Source organism: Acanthopagrus latus, chromosome 17 (assembly GCF_904848185.1).
Source record: "Acanthopagrus latus isolate v.2019 chromosome 17, fAcaLat1.1, whole genome shotgun sequence".
In the NCBI taxonomy this organism is placed as follows: Eukaryota; Metazoa; Chordata; class Actinopteri; order Spariformes; family Sparidae; genus Acanthopagrus; species Acanthopagrus latus.
Genome location: NC_051055.1, coordinates 13,612,792 through 13,635,931, shown reverse-complemented (window position 1 = coordinate 13,635,931; position 23,140 = coordinate 13,612,792). Strand labels below are relative to the sequence as shown.

Genomic DNA, 23,140 nt, shown 5'->3' with positions numbered 1-23,140 from the left:
TCCGGCAATCTAGTGTCTGCATCGCCTTAAGGTGTGAATGACTTTGTGCTGCTCTAGCTGGCGGAGAGCTTCACTCTCTTCTTATAACACACTTTACCACCTCAGGCCATTGCCGTGCGTCTCAGCAGTGAACCTGCTGTATACAGTTTCATTACATTTTTGTCCTCCTTGAGATAACATAGAATCTTCCCATCCAAACACAAGAAAAGTGTAGAATGATCATATTTCGTGTGCTGAGATTTTATCTGTTCAGGTTTCTGTCTGCCAAGAATTCAGTGTTTCGGCTTAAGTGAAAGTAGGGATAACTCTTGCAGTCCGTCAGTGGTAGGAGAAGCATTGTTTGTTTTTTAATCATGTTTTTTAGATCCCTGTTTGAATGAGTTGAGGCTGCTCTTTCTGGGATCTCTGCACAAACAAGCAAAACGAAAAGACAACAATCTAAAATTGCATAGTGCAAACAAGACAACAGATCACAATACAAGCCGATTACAAAATATCAGAAAACAATTTAATTGACTCTACACACCAAACTGCAAACAGTAGCAGCTGTCAGTGGAAGCAAAAACAAAATTATCACACACCCATGGTGCCAAAAAATAGACAAAAACATCTATTAAAAAAGCAGCCAAGATGAAATAACATCTAAGAACGAGTCAACAGTTCCTGTTTTTGAAGTCAGTTTCTGAAAGAGCGCTTTAATGAAACAGGTCTTATATTCACATCCTTTATTTAATTGAGAATGGTATTCAAGCATTATAATAAGTGTTATTATCAGCAATTTACTAAATGTATTAAAAGTCATTCTGCAGAAAAATGGTGGTTGTGATGCGTGTTGTATTTTACTGCTGTAGAAGTTTACGGTTGTGCTCATTTTAATGTCTTCAGACACTGCTGGGTAGTTTATAGATGTAATAATCTGTAAGATCATTATGTCTTGTTGAGTCACTGTCTTTTGTGAACCCCATATCTCCAAGAAGTCAACTTTCCATTAGCTCACAAAAACAGTTTTAAGCTTTGTGATGATGGATTTTAGCCAATCCAATAGGGGTTTTAAATTGTTTATTTAGCTTAAGAAGCAGGAACATATTGAAGATACAGCATTTTGTTTTTACTGGAGAGCAAGAGTTTGAAAAAAAAAAGGTTCTGAAATGTTAACTGGTAACTATAGCTGTGCCTCTTGAATGTAGTGGAGTATAAATATAAAGTTGCTAATAATTTAAAAAATAAAGTACAAGTACCTCAGATTTCTTTTTCTTCTTTATTCAGTTCTTTAGTGAATGTACTTAGTTGTATTCCACCACTACAGTCCATCATACAGTACATAGTGCTCCTGGTGCCTGCACCTCTATAATGTTTGATAACAGATTTTTCTTGGCAGAGCAAAACTCTATATACTTTAAGATGCTGTAAGTGCTTTTCTACCAGCACCTAAAGACTGCTGTGAGCTCCAGCTTAGGGGCCAAGCAGTGTCAAACAGTATAACAGCTAAGCAGTTGCCTGGTATTTTTAGGCATGTCCCTATCGAACGCGTAAAGCCTAATATACACAATCTCTCTATTCAGACTCGAAGGCTGAGTGTACCTTTGTGTCTGAAGTTACTTCATACTATGAAGCGCTTTGTGACTGCAGTTTTTGTGGAAATTAACCTGTTGTTCCTTCAAACTGTTTTGAGAAAGAAGGAGACGGTGATTCTTTTCAACATTCCGTCATATTTTCAGTTCTTGCAGACAAATGTTTCACGTGGGACCCACATTCAGAGATGCTGGTTCTTGCTTGAAGGGAATGTCCAAGTTAACCAGCGGGAATGACAGCTCTGACCAGCTCAGCCTTGTTGTTATGTCATTGTAGGTTTTCAGGCAGTTACCCACCTGCAGTCTGACTGGCCTGAGAGAAGCGTCCTCCACAACATCGAGAACCTGCAGAGGAGACGACAGAAAAGGAGGTAAAAATATGATTTAAACAGACACTTTAATCTATGTGTTCTTAATTTACTGTATTTGACTTGCAGTGCATTTTGTGTGTCTTAGGTTTGGCCTGTTGGGTCCAGGCTCCAGTGACAGTCTGCTGGGTCCTAAAGACAGTCAAAAGGGCTCTGCTGCTTTACTGGATGCCAAAGAACTTCTGAAACACTTCACATCTGATGGCCTGCCTACTGCAGAGCTACAACCACTGACTATCAATAGAGGGTGGGTTCACTTATGTTTTAAGGCTCCATTCTGAGTAGCACTTTGTTATGAAACTTTAGATAGCCCTTGTCTGGCTTTCCATAGTAAGAACTGACTGAACCTTGTATACTAAGGTTGCGATTAACCCAGCAAAAAGAAAAACTAGTCACACGCACAAAAAAAGGCTAACTGTTGTTCTTCTTTTTAGAAAATGAACACAGACGAAAGACACATACTGTAGGCATTTAAACAGCATCTGTGTTGTTGTAGTATATTTTTCAATGACAAATAGTTAATGAGTCCATAATGAGGATTTGATTATGATCATCAGATAGCTACAGTGAGCTCACAGCCTTTTAGAAAAATTGAGTCGGGTTCAACGAAACATTATTCTCGTACAGAGCAGTCATCACTTAGTGTTAATAATTCTGTCAGGCCAAACTGTGTGTGCTTTAATCAGTAAAATTTGTGTTTTAATGAAGAGACTGATTGCTTGTCTGACAGACTGTTTATTTGTTTCTCCTCTCTCTGTTATACAGTAGTAATGTGTTTCAGTTGTCACCAGACCTCTCTCCCAGGACAATCAGCCGGATGCCCTTCAACAGAGCCTCAGCATCACATTACCATGGCATAGAGTAAGTTTCTATAAACTATACAAAGAGCCACAGTAGCTCATATTATACACTGAGGCAGATATAAAAATTTTATTATGATCAGTAGAAGCGCAGCCAAATCAGTCTCCATTACATCTTTACAGTTTTCAATTTTTAATGTGTAAGTTATGTGTTCGTCTAGGTTCTGTCTGGACAACCAGCAGTCTTTGGACCGGGACCAGGCTTTTGTGAAACTCCAGTCTCGTCTCATTCGCTACGAGACCCAAACAACCTGCTCCAAGGAGCCCTGTGCCCTCCCCTTTGCCCTCAGCCCCGCTCCCTCCCCGGCTATGATGTCAGAACCAGGAAGTGTTCCCGATGGAGAGACTCTGCAGAATGCTGATGTAGCACGACTCAAGCGCAGGTCGTGGGACACGGACGTTATCGGAGGTCATCCTCGCAAGAGGTATGGTGGTAGCGTATGTTGCTCCTGGTGAGCAACAAGTAAGTGTTTTAACAGATGGATACACTGATGGGTGAATGTTGTCACTTGTTCGGCATGTTTACGTGTTTCTGTGTTTGTCTGATCCAGGCTGGTGAAGTCGGAGAGCAGCGACTCTCTCTGTTCTCAGAGCAGTGGCAGCAGTGGGACACACCCCGCCGTCAGGATTCTACGACAACAACCGAGCAGATCTCAGTCCACATCCTCCTCCAACAGCCCTGCATCCTCATCCGCAGCACGACGGACATCCTCAGGTACAACAAAAACACTTTAAATGAGAGGGACTGGTGATCCTGCTTGACATTGCACAGCATTCGTGTTAGAAACAACATTCAATCTGTTGTATTTGAACTTCAAAATTGGCACTTATGCACATTTTACATTATAATCATCAGCTTTATTGTTTTGGGCCAAACTAATCCTGGGAACGCTACAGGTAAGACAAAATCAAACTCAGCATCTAGATAACATAAACTGGGTGGAAGACAGTGTCCCTGCTCCTGTCAAATACACTTCCTCTAATGGCCCTGAATTCAGCACAGATTAATATGTGTTGGGGTGTGAACCCAGCAATAATCCGTCAGCTCTTCTCAATACTAATTAACATTATCATATATATACTAATAAACTAGGTTTTTGTGCTGATTTTCACATTATTTATTGAACTGATCTCGAGGTCTGAAAGTTCTTCTGAAATGTGATTATGGCTCCAACAAGCTGCCACTTAAGCTATCCAATTATCACATTACATTACAAATCCTCTCATATCAGAGTGGATTTGCAAATGATTGAATTCAGTTGAAACAACATGCTTTAGATCCTTTTTTTTTTAGAAAGGATTTTGTAAATATACTTATAAGCTGATTCCAATTTTAATACGTCAAACCCTTCAAATTTATTAGGTGAAAACTTCTAAAGACTTAGTTAAATCATTTTAAAACAGTACTTTACAAATGGTTTTGACTGCAGCCAGCAACACTTTACAAGAGATCATAGGACCATTTGTATATTGTTGATAATTATGAATATTCTCATTTGTTATATGTTGTTCTTATCAGTCATATGGTAAGGATTTGTACTGCCATGAGGGTAATGCCTCATTGTTCATTTTCCTTGTGGTGCTATTCAGGTTTAGCAACACTTCTGTCTGCTGACAAAGTTAAAGCTCCACTGCAGAAGACACATGATGGACAAAAAGAGGACAAAGCTGCCAAAGAGTCACGCTCCCAGAAGCACAACAGAGTAAGTGTGTGTGTGTGTGTGTGTGTGTGTGTGTGTGTGTGTGTGTGTGTGTGTCTTTTAATGTTAAAGGAATGCAAACGTACAATTATTACTGATGACAGTGAAAAATAAAGCACACATTCAATACATTCATGCTTTTAAAATGGCAAATATAACTTTCCTTTGAGCAATTTTTGTATGTTGCAGTTCACACAGAGGTTCACAGGAACAATGGAGAACAGTTATTGTTGACTTATTGGAAAGGTGTTGCATATTTGTACCGATGTCAACTCTAGACCTGCAATGATTAGTCGCTGAGGCAATTGAAAGAAAATGAATTGCCAACTATTTTGATAATTAATATTTTCAGTAATTTTTCAAAAGCAAAAAGAAAAAATTGGGTTTAATACTTTTCCTTGTCATTTATGACGGTAAATGAAGAGTTATTGGGTTTTAGACTGCTGGTTGGACAAAATAAGGGATTTGATGTCACTTTTAGTGCTGCAAAATTGTAATGAGCATTTTTTGACATTAAGAGACATCGATTAAACAGTTGAACAACTAGGAAGATAATTGGCACATTGATCGATAATCCCCAGCTGCTCCTTGTTGCCATGCTTAAACAAGATCTCTGCTACTTTGGTGAGTAAAAGAAAAAAGCAAAAGAAGCAAAGGGCTGGAGCCATGAAAAAAACATTCCCTTAATATTCGCTTATTTAGCGATGAATAATAAAAAATAAAAATAGTCTTGTACCTTTTCTACTTAAATTCCCTCATTCACCACAAACTAGACCCAGTGGCAGACAGAGTTATGCAACAGCTCCAGTTAAGATTTATGTTTTACGTTTTGCATGTGATCACCGTGAATATGTGGGCTGAATTATAATGTCATGGCAGGAGCACTTTAGCAACTCTACGATTACCATATCACCTGCTGCCTGCCTGCAACACACACAAGCAAGCACACACACACACACACACACACACAAACACACAGTTTTCACACTCCTCTTCGACTTAGTGCGTGCAATGACAGCAACTCATACATGGATACGTGCTCTCTCTCTCTCACACACACACACACACACACACACACACACACACACACACACACACACACACACACACACCTTCACGCCGTTTCCTCTGTCCCACGCACGGCTCACAATCTGAATCCCGACCTTGACTTGTTCTGATTTGCGATTACTATGCAAACAGGCTTATCATCCAGACCCAAGTATAGGAAAGAACAGTTGGTCCTATTCAGAAATAATGATAGCAGTTTATTCGGGACAGAGATTAAAAGCTGCTTTCTGCTTCTCATGAGACAGAGTGGCACAGATGATTCCTCACAATAATTTATAGTGTTTCCTCAGAACAGTCGCTGTGACAAGATTAAAAGGCCGATCTATTTTTTTCAGGAATGTCTTTTCCCTGTTGACGTCATCAGTAAAATATTTTGTATGTTTTTTACCTGCTCATACTGTGAATGTAAAGGCAGGGACGTCGCCCCAGAGTCAAGACATTTTGACATCTTGTCCTTAAAAAAGGGAGCCGTGCTAAAATTAGTTCCTCTGAACCAAGTTGACGTCAGATGGGAATAAGTCCAACTACATTTAATGTTCTGACAAACGTGCTAATATGACATTGTGTTTGTGTCTGTCTTGTGTGTCCTCAGATGCTGCTGGAGGTGGTAGCTAAAACGCTCAAACAGCACGGGATCAGTGCCGAGCATGAGTGCTTTGAGGCCTGCAGCAAAAGACTGTTTGATATCTCCAAATTCTACCTCAAGGTTAGTCTTTTTACTGCCCACACACAGTCAGCGCCGTCCTCTCCTTCTTATTTGTATGCTTCCATGCATCCTGGTTTTGTACCGCAACGTTTTGCCATATGTTGTTTTGTCACAGATCCTCGCAGCAAATTAGCACGATAATAACGGCAGTCTGAAGACACCTTTTGTTGTATGATTTGCTGTTTCTGCCAGTACCCATGTTGTCATCGATCTCCTCTTGTGCCGCCTTGTAAATTGTAATCAGGTGTTGTTGTTGGATTGAAATAAACAATGAGGGGAAACTTGCCAGCCCAAGTATTCAGATTATTTATTTCAGTAAATGTAGGAAAACAACTATGTAAAGTAGATCTGTAAAATGTAAAGAATTACCTTCCTAGACCTGTACCTGTTATGCTCTTTCCAGAGTGTAGAATACTGTGTATATTGTATAATTTGTTTATTATTACTGATGCGTCAGGGTATATTTTTATGTTATAACTGTTGGGTAATGTAGGAGCTATATATAGTTTCTTTTGAGTGTTTGATGTAATCGAGATGTTTTCTTTTGTTTCTTTTGCCACTTTTGTTGTTTTGGAAGAACTGGGCAGCACTGCAGGCACCTCAGGTTTATATATAAACCCAGCATGCACCTGGGAGGGTCTGTGTTTTTTGTTTTTTTTTTGTTTTTTTTTTGTTACCCGAGTAAGACTGGCTGAACGAGCTGTGAATTCTCTGGAAACTTTTTCATGCTGGACAACTGCAAGAAAACCTTAAAGAAAAATACATTTCATATAATATATAGTATATCTTGTGATTTATATCTCTTCTTGGTTTAAGTTTTAACAAACAGTAAAGACAGCCAAGTTAGTGGGAAACATAAGAGCAGCTTATTCTAAGCAGAACAAACTGAACAAGAGCTCCCACATGATAATACTGATTAAGTTAAAGAAACGAAGATGGAAAGGAAAAGACAAGTGGATAAAAAGACAACAAATAAGGATAATAGAAAGTCATGAAATGGTCCAGTGTTGAATCACTTTTATAAGATACTTTGATACTTTGAAGAATATCCATTCACCACTATGGAGAGGTTAAGTGCAACAAGGCTGTAACACTTCTTTTGCCTAGTTGCAGAAAACAGCAGAAAGACTAGTAAATATCTGACTTATTCAAAACCATCTGTAATCCTCTTTAGATAAGGCCTTTGAAAATAGTTTGTCAGCTTGTTTTCGGAGAGAAGAGAGAGTGAGAAATTGTAAACAGCATTTGTGTATCGATACAACAGGAAGATTTGAAACTGTCTCAAATTTGCATATTTGGATCACTAAAATAGTCATAGATAATACATTTGGGAAACATTGACAAATGGATGACAGTTTACTTGTTTAGCTTGAATATCATTTATTCCTGTGTCGCATCAGTGGCCTGTTGAATTCACTTGTGTTAATTGTGGGGAAATTTCCAGTTCAGGTGGTTGAATCTATTACAACTCGTTTGTTTATATGTAAAAGATTTTATCTGGTAACTATAGCTGTCAAGCACAATATTTCCCTCTGAAACATTGTGGAAGACAAATGTACTTGATGCTGAATTTGCTAGCTGACTACAACGTCTTACATAGTGTATAACTTATCCTCTTCACTCTCCTTACAATTTGATTTGTACCACAGTATCTTACTTTGTCAGTATGAGTGATCCTGCTCTTCTGTTGCTTGACCCCAGGATCTGAAGACATCTCGGGGTCTCCATGACGAGATGAAGAAGGCAGCCACCAGCAACGTCAAACAGGTAACGCCGCCCAACACCAGTGGTCCTCCGCTTGGTTTTGTGCTTGTAAACTAAACCTACTAAAGGTTATTTTGTGTTGTTGTAGGTCATTGACTGGGTGTTGGAGAAAACCTCAAAGAAGTGAAGACTTAAGTCTTAAGGAACAAGTGGAACAAATGTCTATTTCAACCTCTCAACCAGATTTCCACACATTTATACAAGTGTTCACTTTTTAAGCCTTCCTAATTAGTTTTAAATTGTTACATTAAGCCTGTTTTAATGAGCTTAATCCTTTATTTAATTTTATCGTTTCTTCACTAAGGCCATAACAAAGCAACATATTCTTTTTTTGTCTGTGTTTTGTGTCTTTCTTTTTAATCTTGTGTCTTTTCTGATACACTCCCACTGCTCCTGAGCCTTCCAACAGAAGTACACTCTGCTCTGGCTGCAGTCACTGAGAGGCCACGAGGGCTTCGACGTTGGCTTCAGGTTTCAGTGGTCTTTTTCTTTGTAGCTGCTTTCAAGCGCGGTTTTAAAACTTTTCCCACTTGTTCATTTTGTTTCTAACTACAGTGATCATTTTATAGCTTCATGAATGTGCATATTTTATCTTTAGTTGTAACACAATAAAGTGTTTTTGAGTCTTTTTTTTGTGTGCAACTTCCTGACAACAACAAGATTTAAGAATTGTGTGTTTGCTGTCTCTTAGAAAAATGTGTTACATTATCAGAGCTGATGGTCAGGATGGTAGCTGTTATTCAGACAGTTAAATCAAAGCCCCGAGCAGCGCAGCACAGGGCGGGGCTACATTATCACAGACAGTCAGATATTTTCCTGTTTGTCATCAGTACAAACTGATCATGTACACCGCTAAGATGTTTGGATCCCTGTGATGAGATACAACTCTCGCTGCCTTTTCTCCAAAAGGAGCTGGTTAGAAGTTTCTGGCAAAAACATCCTCTCGTGCCAAGACAGCGTGAAATGATCTGTGAAGTATTTGAGCTTCATAACAGAAAGCTTCAGAGCAGCTAACTGTTTTATTCTGACTTGTCATTGTATTATAAGATGACAAGACAGTACACTTTATCACCGTGCATGAGAGTCACATTTTCTGCTCAGCCAGATATGAGGAGGATGGCTGGTGGACAGGAACAGCTTGTTGTTATATGAAGAATTATTTCATTGAGTGCTGATGGGGAAATTCAATTCTCGCCTCCACCAAGGAGGTTATGTCTTCTCCTATGGCGGTTTGGTCGGTTTGTCATCAGGATTACACAAAAACTACAGAACAGATTTCCACAAAACTTGGACACTTTGGTGGCGGACCAGAATAGATCCATTACATCCAGGGTTTTTGAGTTTGAGTTTTTATCTTTTAATGTTAAGAGATAGGGCGTTTTTCAACATCATTAATTTCTGAAAGGAATAATACAGTACATGAACCTTGAAGCGGTTCTGAGATCTGGTGATCTTAAGTTCACTGAATGCCGTTCTGGTTTGTTGCTGAATTTGGATTATATCATGTAACACTTAATTTTATAGGCCCATAGGTTCTTAACATTGTTATAATAATTGTTTTGGGATGTTTCGTGAAAGAAATATACAATTGCAAAAAACTCCCACACTTAATTTCCTGCTCATTTGAATAATAATATTTCCTGACCTGATGAAGGTCTGAGCACCAAAACATTGTTATTAAAATTCACTGCAAGGGAAGTGGAGAGAGTGTGGGAGTTTTGTCCTGACTAATTATTACTGTGAAAAAATGTAATGAAAGAGCGGCCCCATTAAAACCTGAACATGAATTCACCATATTATAGCGGTATATATTATAGCGGCAAATATCTGACATTGTTGCTGGAAAAAAACATGTGAAACAATCAATGAATTGAACACTTCATTTTCTTTCAATCAACTAATCGTCCAGTTCTAGTGAAAAACTCAGCAATTAAGTGAATGTGTTAAACAAGTGCTGCTACTTTCTAGTCAGCTGATAGTCGAGAGTCAACCAATTTTCAGCTGTCCAAATATAGTCAGGAACGGGTAAACAGGAGAATTTTAGAGGATAAAAGTAGAAATGATTTTTCCTAGGCAGCCTCGTCACAGTACTATTCTTAGATTTAGATTTAGTTCATGCTGTATTTATTTAGTACAGGCTACATTTACCGTATCTTTATATCTGTGAATATGCATGAATATAGTGGTATTCTTTAATTCTTTGTGTAATTCTTTAATGTGATTGAGAATAAGCATCGACATATTATAGTGCATGTACAATCTTCTTTCCTCAATAACTTTGGAAACAGACAACCCAAATATAGTTTGTCTGTGTTTTTCCTAGCAGCAACACTTTGAGGGTATTAAAGGCCATGTAAACTGCATAAGCTGACATTTTCACTGCGCTTGTTTTTGTGGGAATGGACTGTGTGTGTGTGTGTGTGTGTGTGTGTGTGTGTGTGTGTGTGTGTGTGTGTGTGTGTGTGTGTGCGTGTGTGTGTGTGTGTGTGTGGGAGCACCAATGAATGTCAGGGTGAGTGCAGATAATAGAAGTGTACTATCTGCATGTGCTGGTTATATCGCAGTGGAATAACACAGGAGATAATAGAGTTTACATTGTACCTCGTAGGTCTGCGTCACACACCAAATCCTCAGCAGAAAATGACCGGAGAAGGAAAACAGTGTGTGTCCGTGCAGAGGAGAAGGCACCAAATGTTGCCACTTATCGCGAGTCCTTGGTTTAAAGTGATAAGGGTAACCACAGATAAGTATCCTGGTGTGGAGACGCACAAAAACAAAAAGCTGGAGCTCAGTGATTTCTGTGGGACAGAAAGACACGACCAAATATTACAGCATCTTGTGGCAGACATTGTTTGTTTATTTTATTTCCGGGGCCCTTAATAATTTACAGACATGTTCTGCTGGCTCATTAAACGAATACAGCACCGACTTGATGAGTAGGCCATCTGTTGTCGCTGCAGCTTGTTAAACATGTAAAATAAATGTTATTTATGGCTATGTGAGGTTTCTGTTTCAGGCTTGAGATTTGTCTTTTGACTGATGGAGGGGTCAGAAAATGGAAGCCAAGAGGAAAGATAATGATGCCGAACGATCTCAAACATAAAACATGATGAGCTTCACTTCCCTTTTGCATTTGGTAGTTTAACATGATGTATGGTCTTCAGCACAGTCACTGTAAACATTCAGGAACGTTGGTAAGTATAGAGGTGGTAAAACAGGTGAACGTACAACCAGGTCTGGCTGAAAAAATATAAAACCTCAAATCCAGTCTTAAAATCACTGATGGTGAAAAGGTTAGTTAGAAATGGGGATTTGTTTTGTTTATGGATTGTTCTCCTGGCATATTCATTTTTGATAGGCCACTTCAAAACATATCTAAAATTTCCAGGGGACCCTTTTTTGTCGTTGGATTTTTGTGTGTGTCCATTCAGAACTCACGCACACACACCGACTCTACAAACACACTCTAAAAAAATCTATTTTAAGGCTAATTGTATCACTGGCACAGTCATGTAAAAACACTGTTCCCCAATCTACAATATGTTATTTTATTGTATTTCACCGCAACCATCTGGATACCCATGGAAGATAACTTACCTTCCCCCTCAGGGATCCCGACCCCCAAGTACAGAGCCAATGCTCCAGTAGGCTATGATCACAAGTTGCAAGTAAATGTGTGTGAATAATGTATAATAATGTACATGACAAATGTTTTTTTAATTTTTTTATTACACGTTCCAGGAATGCTGCTGTAATGTGTTGTAAATGAGATCCTGATGCACGTGGTATAGACAAAGATACGCTTTTTACTCCAAAAAAAATAAATCATATAATCACCATCAGTAAATCATCATCCCTGTCAGGCTCTCACTCCCAGAGAGGGATGCTGTTTTTCAGGGAGTTCACCAAAGACTCTCTCTTTGACATTGAGTTTGGTTTTATGTTCTATTTAGAATGCCAAAGACAGTAACTGCATTAACACAATAGTGGAAGGTGACATAGATGTGAGTGATTTTTGCTCATAATGACGTCACGTAATCACCGCTTAGATTTTTCTGCTGGAGTTGGGCGCCATTTTCCGGGTGAAAGTGTGATGAAGAGTCGGTTTAAAGATCCAGAAGGACCTGCTGACCTCTGTAGGCGGCCCTTTTGATGTCTGCGTTCACGTACAGTATGATTGATACTCTATACCTTTGCTGGAACGGTAATGAGCTGCAAGTTATGAGAAACTTTTGTCCCCAGAGGAAAAGGCTGAGACACACCGCTGCGCCTGTACGTTTTATAGAACAGTAATTAGTGCTGAAACAGACTATAGGAAGCCAGTCCGACAGCCACAGTGTGTGTGTGTGTGTGTGTGTGTGTGTGTGTGTGTGTGTGTGTGTGTGTCAGGTAGGTGGTTGATTTTCTACGGGTGCATCAGTGTGTGACAGTTCTCATTTCAGTGACAGCGAGGCAAAAATACACGCAAAAAAACAAGCATTTTATAAGACTTGATGAAAAACAAGGAGCCATCAAGTTCAAATTGCACACACGAGTGCCATCTCGCCTGCACAGCCAGACGCCATCTGTGCCAAAACTTTCTTCTGGAGGATGACGCTGCGCTGACCCGACCTCACCAGACACCATCTCTTCGACTTCACTTAGCTCTCACACTTCTTATCTAGAGTTTTGTTCATTTTTTGAATTGGAACTCCAAGCATTGCTCACAAGTCTGTTTTGTTTAGCGATGCTTTGACTGATTCGTGTTTTACCTCCACAAAGATCTGGGCTCCACAAGTCGGTCTGTTGTTTACTGAACAACTAGAGCTGGCTACTTTCAGGTCAGTTTGGAAATTTAAAACTCACGCGGATGCATTTTTATGCCTCTGTGCTGGCAGGAGCAGTAGCCAGGGGCTTTATGTTTTGAGGTTGTGCCTTGGCCCAATTCTTATGAATGCAATATCTCAGGAATGCCTCGAAAGAATTTCTTCAAATTTGGCACAATTGTCTAACATTACTTGGACAATAGAAAGTGCATTTTTAAAAGTGATGCCAAGCACGGCATTGATAGTATGAATAGCACGGATCTTGTTTATTATGGCACCAAAAAGGGCAAGTCAACCGCGTTTAAGTGCAGCACTTACTCTACAACATATTGCCCGACCAAGTTCTTCAACTCTCCCCCACTTTACTTGTTTTGCACCGAAGTCCAGCTTTTGCTGTTTGGGTGGTGGAGGACCTCCTGCAGAAGTCTTTGCCATGGCTCTGCTCTCTGCTTAACACCACCTGGTGGGACTTGCTCGGTAAACTTCACTGTGCTGCGACTCCAAATGTTTCTTCAAATTTGACTGTATTTCCAGCTAAGAAAACGGCATCTCTCTCCTCCCTCCATTGTTGTTTGTGCTGCTGCGTGGTGTTACATGTCTTCGTGCTGAAAAACATGACTTGTCGCATACGTGACGTCACTCCCCGAGACGCAAGAAGAAAGCAAAAACATATATTCTCACTAAGGAAAATGCCAAAAATAATAGTAACTTTAATTTCATTACTTATTACCGAAAAAAAGTGGTCAGATTAGAGTGTGGTGACGACAATAGATATCCAAAAGGACAAACGGCAACTTTAAAATAATGTCATAATCTTCTGTAAGAAATGTTCAGACTGTTTTTCAACCCCTTAGTTCAGGAACAGCAGCTTGTGGTTTAAAACCACACTGAAGAGAAACCAAAGCAAAGAGCTGCAGGATGCTGAAAGGCTCTGTAGAGCTAAAGGGTAACTGCAGTGTTTGTGATCCGCGTCCTCAGTGCACTTGTCACTACAAACAAAGCTTTTCACATTACACACAATCATTTCATTGATTGTTAATATGAATATATTTATTAGTGCACCTGTAATCTTCTTCTTTTTTTTTTTTTTAAATAATCAAGCCACTTCTCTTCTGTGCTGTTCCCATTAACGCCTGTATAATCCCCTTAAAACTCCCTTTGAAGCACATTACTGCAGTGCGTCCTGTCACTGTCAACACAGTAAGAGTGTAATGATTTGCTTTGTAACCCTGTCATCTCGTCTCCCTCTCTCCCGCGCGTACGTGTTCCCCCTCCCTGTTTGTGTCAGAGCGCGTATAGTCTCTCTGGGGTATTCTGTCTTTCTGTTCCTCCCTCCCACCTGTCGTGAGCGCACATACGTCCCTGCTCGTCGGGAGGAAGTCTTCTGTCGGACAAGCACCGAGGTCCAGTCCAGAACCCTGCGACTCTGATCAAAGAGCGCCACCGCTTCAAACACACACTAATGCTATTTTCCTGTCAGCGTGCTATACTCATTGGATCACTTCCCATGTGCGAGAGGCAAAGCACGCACACACACACACACATCAGACATTTATTACACATTTATCTATCTCAGCGCTTTTGGACAGAAGAGAACACACAAACCTCGCGTGTGTGCGTGCAAGAGAGAGATGGGGTGCAGTCGGGGGTACTGTAGGGACTTGGCAGTGGCATCCTAAAACATTCCCCTGTCTCTCTCTCTCTCTCTCTCTCTCTCACACACACACACACACCCTCCTCACTCCAAATCTCTTTTATCATCAGGTTCCCAGAGACTGGAACTTTGTGTGTGTGTGTGTGTGTGTGAGAGACAGAGCGAGAGACAGTGAGACTGTGTCCCTCCCTCTCTGCCAAAGACAGTGAAAGGTGAGGTTGTGTACAGTCAGTAGGAGTACATACTTTCATGATTCGAGGCTGCATGTGTGTATAGGTTACGCGTGGGTGGGTTGTTTTCGAGAGAGTAACGGAGCTTGTTAAGTGGGAGGGTCACGGCAGCAACATCACCTCGCAAGCAGGCCTTCGTCGGCCCTCTAATGGTGTAAGAGAAGGTTACTTCTCCTCTTTTTGTCTGTTAACAGATAATAACAGGGACGGAGTGAGGAGGTGACCTAGTTTCTTCATCTTACAGTACCTACGTAGTGTGCTCTTGTCTCGCGGGCCCATTGTGAATGTTCCCACCCAGTCACCCTTTAAAACATCAGGGACAGTCTGCGTCTGAGTTATCATCTCAGAGATCACATTTGAGACTGGGCCTGTTCCAAAGACACATCTTTTAACTGACAGAGAGGAAGATTTTAAAGACACCGAGTACAATGAATCGATCAACTGTGACTTGACTTATATAATTAAAGGTACCTGCAGACTTAGTGCCGTCTCGTGGTGTGGTCTGAACACCCGTCGGTTCACACTCGCCAACGGTGGCCAAGAAAAACGTGAAAACTGGAAAGGTCTCCTCTAGAAACCAGTGTTTGGTTTTTTTTGTCCATTTGGGGCTACTCTAGAAACATGGCGGTCTGACGCGGCGGTCACCCTGGAAGAGCACTTGCTTCCTCTGTCGATACAATAGGCTCATTCAAATGCAACATAACCACAGTTCTTAGTTTCAGGTGACTTTAAACTAATGAAACACAACCATGGATATTACCTCTATATTCCATCTCTGCCCCTCAGTCCTACACACTGGATCTTTAAAATACCGGTAGTATGCTCATTTGCTGTGGACCATCACTGAGGTATGAGGATGTTTTTGGGTCACGAGACTTGAGACTGATTCTCAATATCACGTCGGTAAATAGAATCAGATTTTTCACAAGACAAAATACAAATGGAGCGTTACACTCTGTACTGAATCAAGAGCTTAATTTGTGTTCTATATTTGTCATTAGTTGCTGTTTACATACTGTGTATCACAGGGTTGCAGAAAAAAAAGATTATTGCTTTGACATTACATCAAGGGAAAACAAGTGGTGGCTATTAATGACTGACTAAATAGATCTCAATGTTGTGTTTTTCTCTCCTGCTTCCACAGACTTGTTTTTTTTTTTTTTTTCTGTTTCTAGTCTTTGAGCTAAGATAAGCTGCTGGTTGTAGCCTCTTATTTAAGGGACTCATATGAGAGCTGGGTCAAAATCAAAGAGTGGGCAGAATTTAATGGATGAGTGCAATTTATTACTTACAGCAACAAAAACTCTTGAAGCAGGAAGAAGGATTCGGCTTCATTTTAAAAAACAGAATTACCGTCCTGCAGTTATACGCCTCTGTGCATCAGTCAAGTTGCTGTTCTAAAACTTTGCTGTTGAATAATGGTCAAATCATTTCTTTGAAGAATATTATGTTGTGGCAGTGCGTTTAACCTCTGACCTCTGAATATCAAATGTCACAATTCATCACTTTATCCCGTAAGATGCGTGTGTGTGACATTCTATTGCAGTTATCAAATTAATGATAAAAAAACGTATTTTGTTAGGCCGCAATAGACTTAAATGATTAGCAGGTGAACATAGTGGAGTGTTTAGCAGCTAAAGAGACAGATATTTCCCCCAGGAGTTCAAAAACAAAACAGAACTACATCAGATTGAATATTGGCTACAACAGAATACTAATGCCGCTCCTCGTCTGCTGGACTTCTTCATACATCCCATCTCCACTTTTCTTAATTTGGCCCAAATGCTGTGTTGCCTAGCTACAATTAAATGCTAGCTTCAGTCGATTTCACCTGCTAATTGTGCAGCATAATGAGAGACTTCAGGCATTACTGATGCCCATTGGTATGCTAAGAAAGAGTCCACGACTCAAGTCCCAGCAAGTTTGAAAAAAAAAAAGAAAAGAAAGAAAACTCGAGCAAGAGAATTATGTTGGTACACCTGAAGACAGCTGGACAGCCCAGAGTGTGACGGCTTCTTAGGCTTGATTTGCAAACTGAGTGAGGGAAGTGACTTATTGTGGAGGTCTGTTGCCCCGTGCTGCTTCAGTCAGACAGACAGACAGACATCAGTAAGCCTTCAAAATTTGACTAGAATGAGGAAGATGAGGATATTTCAGACGAGTCTGTACATTCTGTGGCTTTGACAATGATGCTTGACTAGTGGAGCGAAGACCACCTGCACACCAGTGAGAACCAGCCACACTGCATCTCGCTTCCTCTCAAGATTTAGAGAGAGAGAGAACTGCCGCAAGGAGACACCACTGTTTCTTTTGCAGTCGCTGAGAGACACCCACAAACTGACGCCAAGTGTTCAGCAAGCAGGAACACAGCACATAGGACTTCTGCAGTGGCTGAGCAGTTTTAAGTAAAAAATCTATATCTATAATTTATTGTTCACCCCATGCCAAGCTGGAACTCAGAGTACAGTGCTTTAGTGACACAGGATCTGGTTTACATCTCCCTTTCCCTCAACCTGGACAAATTAACAAAATGGTCCACTCCTTTTCAAACATACATGATATTAGTGACACATGACCCACCGACGTGACTGAGTTTTATCTGTTTTTCTTTTTCTTTATATATTGTATCAATAGGAATTAATCAAATTAATGACCAAATGAATGTAAGTTTCACATTCTGTTTCGTTTGACCAGCTTTGTCTTTGTGATGACCAACTTTCTCTCTTGTCTGAAATCACTCTCGTGTTCGAAGCATTTCCTGGGTATCAAGACTCATTTGAGTGTTTGCAGGTCGTAAAAAAGGGAGAAAAATTATACATGAGTCACAGCTTGCGTAATTTTTGAACATTGTGTCCGAACCCAGAAAACAGTGAGTGGTAAATTAGGTTCAGGAAATGGATGACGGTTCCCACAAAAATTAGTGTTGATTATTAAATGTTGAATGTACTATTCAACATTATTTTTTCACAATTCTGTCGCATACTCAAAGTAGTGCGGGCCACATGTTTGTATGCAACCAGTCACACACACACACACACACACACTGAGAGAGGCGGTCCAGAACCTGTGAGGACCTGCTTCGGCTGAGGAATGCAACAAGTGATTAAGCCAAGAAAAAAAGCTATTCATTCAGAGCCCCTTTCCGCTCACACACGCACACTAACACACATGCGCACGCACACACACACACACACACACACACACACACACACACACACACACACACACACACACACACACAAATAAACAAACAAAAAACCTGAGTGGAATGTATTTGCATGTCACTGGGAGAAGTGTCCACTGTGTGCACATGAACACAATTGTGTATATTTATTAGCTCTCTCTCTCTTTCTCTCTCTCTCACGCACACACACACACGCAAACACACACGCACGCATGCACACACACTTTATGACTGATTACTAATTGATCTGGCTCTCATCCACCCCAAAATGAAAAGCATCAGTCTCAGTCAATATGGCGCTCTCCGTCTCTCTCTCTCTGTCTCCCTCTCTCTCAATTAGAAAGCTGACTATAAGTGAGCATGAATGTTTGTGTGTAGTTGGGTGTGTGTATTGCACACATTCAAAAGTAACAGTTTGGTCTGTGTGTGTGTGTGTGTGCGTGCGCGCGCGTGTGTATTTTTTGTTTGTAGGTGTAAAGACTGGCACAAACAGCTTTTCGGTCTGTCTCAGTGGGGCAAAATTGACCTGGAGAGCGTTCTTTGTGTTTTTCTTTCACCTGATGCAACAGTTGCTATCAGCAGACGTTTGGCGTCCCACCGAGACTCACGCAATAAACAACGACCTGAACGGGAGGGGAGCGGCCATGAACACTAAAAAGAGGAGGGAGAAACCTGCAGGTAGACAGTGTCAACCGGTAAACAATGTCAAGAGTTATGACCGTCTTTGAGGCTTAAACTCCTTAACCCCTCGACAGCATAAACGTGTCCATCCATCTGTGAGTCTGTTTGTGTGTGAAGGAGAGAGCGAGGATGCCAGCTCATTACCCAGCAGCCGAGCAAACAATGTCAAAGAGTTACGATTGTGCTAAGTCTGAATCTCATTTACTCTCAAGCTCTTCGGCTGTGGACGCATGAATCCTTTCTGCTGAGCTGCTCTATAAAACATGCCTTAAATCAAGTTAAAACGCCACTAATGTGCAGTAAATTAGTGCATCAGCCAGAAAAACAAACAAAAAAAGCCTGCCTGGATTTGTTTGCACTGCAGAGAATGTGTGTGTGTGTGTGTGTACAGGAGTGTTGAGTTCATTTCAATTATGAGAGCAGAAGAGGGGAATAAAATGTCATATCAAAAAACAGTTAAGAGCTGGCGTCATTAGCAAAAACAAGCTGTGGCTGTAATTTACATTTAAATATGAATCAAGTGAATAAATCTCCCAAGCCAACGTTTTCAGCTGGTCTGCTGTTGAAGAGAAACGCATGAACGACTAGCAAAGACAATAAAAACAAAACCCATCGTGTCACTTTTGTTAAATACATGATTTATGTGCACCGTTTGTTAAAAACTAAGCTTCATCATTCTGAGTGACAGTACAGTAGCTGCCGAAGGCATCAGAGTATTCTACATATCAAAGCAACTCCTCTCCACCCGAGGTTATCAGTAAGTGCTGGATTCTTGTCTGAACAAAAGTGTTACATCGCCTCCACTATCGTTTAGTATCAACAAAACACATGATATTTCTTCTAGAGAGTGGTAGGATTACAATGTGTAAATCATTGCTCACAGTGTGTGTGTGTGTGTGTGTGTGTGTGTGTGTGTGTGTGTGTGTGTGTGTGTGTGTGTGTGTGTGTGTGTGTGTGTGTGAGACGGGCCACTGGAAATGTAAGGAATCTCTGTGCTCACAACCAAAAGTAAAGTAGCCATTATAGAAGTCGCCTTGTTGCTCCATACGGATCCCTGCGATCAATCTCTTTCTAAATTCAGTCATCTGAAGGCACGAGGAAAGGACCTGGCAGCCAGCCATGTCAGAGACAGTGCTGCGCACAGATCTGATCTGCTGCGTAACATCCAAAGAAGATAATGAGCCGCGCTGACTAGCGCAGGATTTAAGACTCCTATGATGGCTACGTCACTATAATGCAAGATAAATGATAGGTGATGGGTTGACTGTGGCACCATTTGATTTTCTTAGTTTTCCATATAAACAGAACGCTTCGTTGCTGTCTTGCTGAGTGTTATGGTTTCAGGCTTTCATTTATTTTTCCTGATTTAAGTTGACAAGTCAGGAAACCGATTACCTCACAATCACCCAGTAGAGTACTCTATTAAATTTAAGTTGTACAAGCTAAAAAGTTTTAATAGCTTAAAATGATTAGTCTTGAAGTCATTGGTGTGCTGGAGTTTTTTAAAGTAAAGTCACTAACGTCAGATTTTACAGTGTTCCCTCTCTTCATGTGCCATGTTGTGAGTCACTTCCTGTCTTTGTCTGTTTCCCCGTTTGTTTTCTGCACAACTTGTGTCACTTAGCTAATTGGACTCTAGTGTATTTCGTCCATGTGTTTCCCTCTTTGAGTTGTCAGGTAAGCAATGTTTTTAGTCCTTTGTGATCATCCCTGCCTGTGTTCCCACCGTGTAATTCTGTTTTGATCTTAGTTTAGTTCTTTTATTTTGCTTTTTGTTCTTGGATTTTTGCCTCAGTTTTTGTTGCCTGGTTTTCAGCATTACGTCATTAAAGCTCACTTTTTGTTTTGTCCACCTTGCCTGCCTGGTGTCCAGCAGTCGGTTTCGGCCTTGAAACATAATACTGAGAGTTGGATGAGAAGATCAATACCACTCTGATATCCCTCTGTTAAATATAACGCTATAGCCTGTAGCTAGTTAGCTTAGCATAAACAATGGAAACAGGGAAAGGGGTAACCTAGAGCTTTACAAATGTAACAAAATCAACCTCCCAGGAGCTCTAAAGACAACTAATTAACACATCAGGTCTGACCACTTTAATCTGTACAAAACCCAAAAGTGTACATATCTCATGGTATCCTTTTTTATTATTATTTGTCTGAATGTGAACTTATGGTAATCTTCAAAAACTTTATCTTCTGTTCAATTTCAGATCTGTTTACAGCCTGAATTAGCCTATTAGCCCAGTGCAGAATACAAAAAAACAAGGAGAAACCTGTTAATCACTGAGCTCTGAAGGTGACTCGAGGTGGATTTTGTTTTACCTTTAGACAGAGTTTGGGTGGACCTTGTTTCCCTCTGTGCCCACTCATTTGGCAAAGCTAAGCTAACCGGCTTGTGGCTAGAGCGTCATATGTAACAGACAGTCATCTAACTCTCAGAAAGGAAGGACAAAGTCGTATTTTCACTGTGAGGTTAAACTACTGCTTTAAACTACACTGTCAAAATGTGTTTACCAAAGTTTTCTGACTATGACCTCATTAATTAGTTAATCAATTAGAGATAAATTATTGATTTATGACTGACTTCATCATAAACCTCCATTAATATTCAATATTTAATGAATCATATTTCTGCCACCTGAATCTGCAGTCGCAGACAAAGTTCCAATAACAAGTGACTTAAATTTTTCACCTGTTCAATTTGAGTTTTTTTCTTGTTTATGGAATTTAAATATGATTCAAAAATCTGAGTGCCTGAGTTTATTTTATTTTAATTTAAAGCCAATTATTCTTTTTTTTGTATTTGAGGCATTAGAGCTGACTCCAGATCAGTCATAATCAGTCAAAGTGAAATACTTTGACCTCACCAATGGTCACCGTATGCAACCTGTTAAAAGAACACCGTGACATTATAGATCTGAGTCAGCCATCACTTTGTGGCCGACTGAGCTTCTCAGTCTAATGATGAATGCTGACGTTGGTAAAGAGACATTTCAGGGAACACTAACAAAGACAAATGCATAAAGTTTGCCCACAGTGTCGAGTGTTGGGTGAAGAAAAATGACCGGGTGAAATTCAGAATGTCCTTTCAGAGCTAATGGTGAATAAATTATATAATTGGTAAATGGAAGGCAGTTTGCTATTACATTTTGATTGAATTAAAAGTGAATTCATCTCAACCGTGCGGCACATGTCCAGTCCTTCCAATCCTGGACGTGACAGTAATGCCCAATCGGCTCCTTTGAAAAGTCTGTCATTATGTCACCTCTCTTCTTCTAGTCCAATACATGTCTTCTTCTGTGGTTCTTCAGTCAACACTTTAGTCCATGCAGCCCTTAAGGGAGGGTTTACCCCACAGGAATCTGTCCCTTTCACTCACAGCAGAACCAGTCTGGATTGGTTTTCTCCTTTAACTTGCAGTTGAAGACCCCAAAACGGTCGACTTCCACATAGAGGCTACATTCACTCAGCTTGGGTCCCCGACTGAAAGAGTCTTGACGTGTTGTACTGCATGCGGGCTGCAGAGAGGTGGAAAAACAAGGTGGATTTCTGTTTTCAAAGGAGATGAAATGTCCCTTTAGACAGGTCAGGCCACCAGACCCAGGCGGGCGATCTTAGCGGAGAGGAAGGAGTGCAGGATGAAGACGATGGGCTTCGGACACGAGTGGAGGTCCAGTTGCTGGAGGAGAAAGGGGAAAACAATGGAATTGAAAAAGTAGAACAAGATAGAATAATGCAGAACATGACTGGGGTATAGAGGAGAGAATATGATTAAAAGATGTGAGAATTCATTAAAGCAGGCGGGATGACAGAGTGAGGAAGCGGCAGGGGAGGCAACGAAAAAGAAGAAGACTTTGTAAAGCACATAAAACCATAGAAATATATTCAAAACTAACTACACAGTCAACACAGTCCCCCATGAGGCCGGGATTAGACGGTCATAGCTGAAGCTAAGAGCTGTACACACACAAACGCCACATCAATGTGAACAAAGCCCTGTTCATAGCCTGAATAAACAGTGGGTGATTTCACTGGTGCTATGACTCACATCCTGTTCCTGAGGCCTATAGGGAGATTTAACCTATAAATTCACACACAAACTGCTGTTTAGTTGGTCAGATTTAACACGGAGGAAGTTTTAGAGGCTGCCTCCCGTCGAGCAAAGCCAGGGCGATGAAATATGAGCGGAGCCGCACGTCATTACTGCTCCACGAGGTCCTTGGTTTGACAAAAGTCAGATTTTCAGTAGCTGGGATAAATATAGTTGTACCGCCACTTTAGTCCACACCAAAATGTTACAGCTATTGGATGGATGGCACGACATTTGGAACGGATAACCATGGAAGTTGACAGGATGAATCCTAAATACTCTGAAGATCCCATGATGCTCCCTCTATCACCCACAACTGGTTGACATTTTTTGTCAAATGAGTCTTTATTAAACAGCCGTGGGACAAAAAATAAAACATTAAACACAAGATGAGAAGATAAGATTCATGCCAGATTTCACTTGAACATCTGCGTTTCTTGGGCAGGTGCACACAGAACA

General features: G+C 40.6%; 2 protein-coding genes across 4 annotated transcripts in view; one reads left to right on the top strand and one right to left on the bottom strand.

The window, feature by feature from the left end:
* The window catches only part of LOC119006701 (MDM2 binding protein), a 28,301-nt gene extending 19,635 nt beyond the window's left edge, over positions 1–8,666 (top strand). For 2 of the 3 annotated variants that reach the window (XM_037075688.1, XM_037075686.1), the window contains exons 15-23: positions 1,849–1,942; positions 2,028–2,186; positions 2,705–2,800; positions 2,961–3,224; positions 3,351–3,514; positions 4,390–4,502; positions 6,160–6,273; positions 7,975–8,040; positions 8,126–8,666. In XM_037075688.1, the coding sequence (XP_036931583.1) occupies positions 1,849–1,942; positions 2,028–2,186; positions 2,705–2,800; positions 2,961–3,224; positions 3,351–3,514; positions 4,390–4,502; positions 6,160–6,273; positions 7,975–8,040; positions 8,126–8,164 (1,109 nt within the window). In that variant the 3' untranslated portion in view covers positions 8,165–8,666. The remainder of the gene's footprint in view (positions 1–1,848; positions 1,943–2,027; positions 2,187–2,704; positions 2,801–2,960; positions 3,225–3,350; positions 3,515–4,389; positions 4,503–6,159; positions 6,274–7,974; positions 8,041–8,125) is intronic. The other variant, XM_037075687.1, reaches the window with a different exon arrangement.
* A 10,546-nt stretch (positions 8,667–19,212) lies between these two features.
* sntb1 (syntrophin, basic 1) overlaps positions 19,213–23,140 on the bottom strand; it is a 42,383-nt gene continuing 38,455 nt past the window's right edge. The window contains exon 8 of the mRNA XM_037073949.1: positions 19,213–22,270. Within this exon, the coding sequence (XP_036929844.1) occupies positions 22,178–22,270 (93 nt within the window). The 3' untranslated portion in view covers positions 19,213–22,177. The remainder of the gene's footprint in view (positions 22,271–23,140) is intronic.